Source organism: Aplysia californica, unplaced genomic scaffold (genome assembly GCF_000002075.1).
Source record: "Aplysia californica isolate F4 #8 unplaced genomic scaffold, AplCal3.0 scaffold00284, whole genome shotgun sequence".
Lineage (NCBI taxonomy): Eukaryota > Metazoa > Mollusca > Gastropoda > Aplysiida > Aplysiidae > Aplysia > Aplysia californica.
This window is the reverse complement of record NW_004797554.1, coordinates 280,802-286,840: the sequence shown is the minus strand read 5'-3', so window position 1 is coordinate 286,840 and position 6,039 is coordinate 280,802. Positions and strand designations below refer to the sequence as shown.

Sequence of the window (6,039 nt, the reverse complement as noted above, 5' to 3'; positions counted from 1 at the left end):
GGGGGGATATACATGACTGTGGCAATGTGGGTCAACTTTTGGCTCATTGTTCAGAAAATGGGTGGCCAAAACGAATGATTTTCAGCTATTGCAGGTGGCCACCTTTACACAAACTGCAGACAGACAAAAAAAAAATTTCCTCGTAGATTTTAATGTATTTTATAAAATTGTTTAACACTTTGCCACCTCATCTCTCCCGATTGGCGATGTTTACCACCCAGTTTCTTTGGATTTTCCCCAAAATATGATGGCAAAGTGTTAATGAACATGGCTGGATACAAAGTGCAAAAAATTAGTCCTTTATGTTTTACCATAAGATTTCTATATATTTTAAACTTTAAATAGTTTTTTAAATTTTATAGTTTTTCTGAAATATTGCCTTGGTTTATCAACACTCACATGATCTATTTGAGTTGCAAATGCCGTAAAAATTCCTGCTAAACTAAAGCTCAGTTTCATTTTCTTGTTTCAGATATGTCCATGCCATCTACTTGGGCTTCAAGTCTCGCCTGTCAAAGAAAGTTGTCCACACACAGCGTGCCCTGACGGCCCAGAGTGACGTCAGCATTCTTCGTCTGTTCGAGTCGTTTCTGGAATCGGCGCCACAGCTGGTCCTACAGCTCTACATCATGGTGACGCTGCACAGGCTCGCCTGGTTCACTGGTACAACTTTGGCTCGCCTTTTCTCTCCCTTTCTTTTTTTCTTCTCATTTTTATACCTTTTTTTTGTTTGTTTTGTGTTTTGTTTTGTTTTTTATTTTCTATGTACATGATTTTTATGCCCCCCATTGATGTGATTTGATCATTCAGGAGGCAGGCTTCCGACCTTGCCTGTCAGGGCCAACCTGGGCTGATAGGCCACCATACCCATCTGTGATAAATTACCCCTCGAACTTCTTCTTAACATCATTCCTGGTGAAGAGCTTGTAACAATGTAGTGCTGTTGAATGGCTTACAATAAACCGCAGATATCAGTTCATTCAAAAATATTGTTTGGATTGTTATTTTTTGATGGTATATGCTATTTTACAAAAAACAAATGTTGTGCTGAAGATTTGTTTGAACAATATGAAGTTTGATTGGTTAAGAAAAGTTTTCTTAAATGACCATTATTGTAATCTCTCTTCCCTCATGCTGTACTTCACCTGTTCCCCTCTATCTCCCCCCTCCGCGTGTCTAGGCCTGTCTGCTGTGTGCTCCCTGCTCTCCCTCACCTGGGCTATGACAGCGTACACAGACGCTCAGCGGCGAGCGCACAAATCTGTCTACGAGAGACGTCCGGCCCGCCTGGCGCTACACTGGGCCTGGCAACTCTTCATGACCTGGTCGCGCATCGCAGCGTTTGTCGCCTTCACAGCCGCCCTCAATTACTGGGTGCTGGTGGTCATGGGTGAGTTCACAGTACAAGATACAACAGTAGCAGACCTGATTAATTTTGGGGGGGTTTTCGTTTTGTTGGGTTTTTTAACGTATGACATTTCGTTCAAACATTTTGGCGAGCAACAAATTTTTTAAGCACATTTTCAAAAAAATCACTTCTAAAAAACTATAAAAGATATTGCCTTTCTGTTTTTTGTGTCATATTGGGCATGTTTAGATCTGTTATGTGTGTAAAAATGGTGGTTGTATGTCTTTGGGAAGGGTGTTGTTTGAAATATTGAAATACCACCAAAAACACCAGTCTTTAGCGTATGTAGACCCGAAAAAGGCCCAGTCTCCAGTTAAGCAGAGACTACTCTATCATCATAATTAGCTTCCCTAACATGACTTGTTGTCAATTTCAGTATTCATAACCACTCTCTCTTGGGGTGACAATTTCAAAACACACAGTGTAGATATTCTTCCTCCATTCAGCCCCAATTTATACTGGAACAAAACGGAAAGTATTATAATACAGTCTTTACATTATGCTGTATTTGTTTTCGCTGTGTCACCATTCTCCATTCCTCTCCCCACACCCCCAGGCTCCCATAGCCTGATGACTTATGTTTACTGTGTCCCATTCTTCTTCCATCTCATAATCTGATGTCGGACTTATGATTATGCCTGATGTTCGACGTATGTTTACTGTGTCCCATTCTTCTTCCATCCCATAACCTGATGTTTACTGTATCCCATTCTTCTTCCATCCCATAATCTGATGTTGGATGTATGTTTACGGTGTCCAATTCTTCTTCCATCCTGTAACCTGAGTTTGTGGTTGGCGGGTGTTCTGGTGTGGTTTGCTCCTTCTTTCCTATTAAAAATCTATCGTCTCTTTCTCCCCTCCTTCTTTTTTGTGTTTGTTACTCTCTTGTATCACCTCTAATCTTTGGCACTTATATGACCTTATTGTGTTGCAAGTGCCGTAAAATTCTTACTAAAACTATAATGTTTACTGTGTCCCATTCTTCTTCCGTCCCGTGCCCCCACCCTGACCTCCAGGCTTCCATTGGCTGATAGCCTTTATCTGGATCTCCGTGCGTGGCACCGACTTTGGCAGCAGTTTCTGCGAGAAGTGGTTGTTCCGTGCCGTCTGCGGCTTCATCTACATCTTCGTCTTCCTCAACCTGAACGACGGGAAGTCTCGCTGGCGCGTGTCCACCTACTACACCCTCGTGTTCCTGGAGAACGCGGCCATGGTGGTCGTCTTTTTGACCCTGGGAAACGGCGCTGACTTAATTGTGGTGACCTGTCTCTCCGTGTTTGGTGGTTTTGTCTTAGGTAAGCAAAAATGTTGGCAGTTGGAGACAATAGTTTAGTAGTTGGAGATGATATGTTGGTTGTATAGATAATATTTATGTTGGTTGTTATAGATAATATTTATGTTGGTTGTTATAGTCATTATGTTGGTTGTATTGGAAGATGTGTTTGCGATTCATTGGAGCAGAGGAAGATAGGACTAAAGTTAGCATTACTTAATCACAATCCCACATCACCACTCATCACCACCATTTTTTCTAAAATCATCACTGCTCTCAGATCAATGACTTACATCTATAATCCTGGAATCTCTATCTGTAACAGTTACTTGTCATACTAAGTATGCACGTAATACACTATTGGACACTATCATACACACTTTTTTCTACTAATCAGATGGCGTCAATCTCATATGGATGGACAAGGAATGAATTTTTTAAAACAAAAAAGGAAGATGTGTTTGACGGAACAGTTTTTGTGTCTGTATCTCATCAGATGGTCATTGTTTAAATGAAAAGATTCTGTGAGTCATTAGTTTTACTAAATAGACTACTTGACCATGCTTCACCAAGTCAGTCCATTTTTTTCTTTTAGTAGATTCTGTGTTAAATAGACTGCTATGTTTGTGGTTTGCTCCTTCTTTCCTATCAAAATCTGTTATCCTTATCTCTCCTCCTTCATTTTTTCTGTTTATTCTTTAGCAACCCCTCTAATCTTCGGCACTTACAGGACCTAATTGTGTTGCAAGTGCCTAGAAACACTTATTAAAACTAAAATAACGGTAGTTTAACTGACCAGACAAGTTGACCGTGTCTCCCTCAGGTGTGCTGTGTATGCTGGTCTACTACGGCTTCCTTCACCCGTCCGGCTCTGGCCTCAAGGCCGTCACGTCGCGGGCCCAGCGCTTCAGTTTGTCCACGTCTTCTGTAAGTGTGCGGGTTTTTAAAAAAGTTTTAGTAGATGTTTTACGGCTCTCACAACTGCATACGGTCATATGAGCGCCAAGGGGTGGATGTCAACAGAGTCCTTACAGGGAATCAGACTTACTCTGCTCGCCTTTCTAGCTTCAACAGCGCAAAGTCTGCTTCGACTATCAAGACATCCCGGAAATAGCGGGTCACAAGAGTGTAGCAAACATACAAAAGAAGCAGAGGAAAAATGACGATAGTAAGGATTAGAAAAGAAGAAGCAGCAGTTCCCTGTTGCAGTTCAGGCACTGTTATGAGCATGACATCGATGAATCAGCCCATTTACAATTCTACTGTGCATAAGAACATGTTAATATCCCCCCTTAAGGAATGGCCTAAGGACACTTCAGTCAGTAGCACTGCGCCCGGGGGGGGGGGTATGTAAGTCTGTGTGCATTATAATAATCATGATAATGATAATAATTGCGTCGTGCATGTCTGCACTCTACAGGGTGCTCTATGTTTTTAAAGACTTTTATGACATTAGCAGACACTATAGGAACATTCAGAAACATCCTCATTTTCCCTGGATGCATAAAGTGCAGGCTGCAGATTACATGCACTCAGACACTAGCAAACTGATAAGATCTTTCACTGTCCATTCCCACCTGGGTGAAATGAGGAGAATCTGTGTAAAGTGCCATCCCAAGAACTCAATTTCTGAACCTGACAAGGTTTCAACCCTCAACCTTTCAGTTGCGAGCCCAGCTGCCTAAACACTAGACCATCAAATTAGTGTATTGTAGACAGAAACATTGAATGTATTGTTGTAGACGAAAACGTTGAATGTATTGTTGTTGACGAAAATGTTGAATGTATTGTTGTAGACGAAAGCGTTGAATGTATTGTTGTAGACGAAAACGTTGAATGTATTGTTGTTGACGAAAATTATTGTTGAAGACAAAGACTATGAATATATTCTAGACAACAATATGTGTATTGTAGATTATAACATGTAGATCTATGTTTTAGACCCAAAAAAATAATGTGTATTGTGGACAAAAAATAATTTGTGTCACGACGCAGTAGAAACAGGCGCTCTTCAATTTTTGGACATCTGGAGTTATTGGCATCATCTTAAAGCTTGTTCATTTGACCATCTTGTGGTAAAAAAAAGGCACCCCTGTCTTGAATAGAGGTCGAGATAATTGCGATTGAAGGAGGTCGGAGTGGCCTGGTGTCAGAGGTAAAATTCGCGAGAAAATGGCTGCCAAAGTTTGGTGATTTCTTCCAAAGCTTGATAGTCCTGGGAAACTGAAAATTTACCTTTGTTGTGCCTTTATCAATGATTTCCAATAAAATTCAAAACAGAAATATGTTTTTAAATGGACATAAAAGGTGTTGGGTCAAAAAACAGAAATAAGAAAAAAATAATCCAACTGGAGGAACAATGCCAATATCTTCGATTTAATTTTTTTTGGATGAGCGCTTGATTTCACCATAATGTCTCACATTTGTAACAAAGATAATGTTTGACTTAGTTTGCAGATGAGAATTTTCGTAATCTTTTTTTCATTCCCCTCCCACCCACCCCCCCCCCAATTCGTCTACCAGGGCGGTACTGGTCCCCAAGTGTTCAGCATCGAGTCCCCCCCGACCCCTGCAATGACCTCCAATAACACGGGCGTCGACCTAAGCCTCAACACTACGGGCTCGAACTCCAACTCTGCGGCCCTCACCCAGCAGACATGGCTAACTGACAGGTCGGTGTCGTCCAGTGGGCTGCCTGCCCCCGCGGGTCAGCTGGCTGTACAGATGGCCTGGGCCAGTGGGATGGTCTCCTCCTCGGACAGCTCTTCGGACAGCTCCCTGGCCTCCGCTGGGCTCACCTTGCCAGATGGTCATCCCAAATTGTTGCGCAACGGTTCGCTGGCTTCCGAGAACTCCGGCAGGTCCGCGTCCAGTGAGAATCAACTGCTGCCGCAACCTGTAGTCGTAAAACACAACAACCTAAGTAGGTCACCCAGAAACGTGAAAGAGCATGGTGGTAGCTGTGGCGGTGGTGGTGGTGGTGGGAAAGACCCGGTGGCCCAGTTCTGGGAGAGAGGCGAGGAGATGAGTGGCAGTGACAACGTGACGGTCGCCAGCAACGACATCTTCTCTGGCAACGACGTTTTCTCCAGCCCGTCCCTGAGTCGCAGCTCCTGGGCACGGTCGTCAGACGCTAACCGCGCCTCGCTGGCGGTGGAGTTCACGGTGCTAGGCTTCGACGACTCTTCCTCCTTGGACCACCGGCCCAGCGATAGTTCCACCTACAGCAGCCGGCCCAAGAGCTTGTCTCCCCTCAACGTGTCCGGCCTGTTCCAGGACGTGTCTAGTCGCCTGAGAGCCACCATCGCGGCTACCATCATGGCTGCCACTGCAAACCCCTCGTCCAGTGAGAGCACTC

General features: G+C 43.5%; 1 protein-coding gene across 1 annotated transcript in view; it reads left to right on the top strand.

Annotated features, from left to right (window-relative positions):
* LOC101852487 (XK-related protein 6) overlaps positions 1 to 3,209 on the top strand; it is a 9,153-nt gene extending 5,944 nt beyond the window's left edge. Inside the window, exons 3-6 of the mRNA XM_035970549.1 lie at positions 473 to 663; positions 1,181 to 1,390; positions 2,425 to 2,703; positions 3,178 to 3,209. Of these exons, the coding sequence (XP_035826442.1) occupies positions 473 to 663; positions 1,181 to 1,390; positions 2,425 to 2,703; positions 3,178 to 3,209 (712 nt within the window). The remainder of the gene's footprint in view (positions 1 to 472; positions 664 to 1,180; positions 1,391 to 2,424; positions 2,704 to 3,177) is intronic.
* The last annotated feature ends 2,830 nt before the right edge of the window (positions 3,210 to 6,039 follow it).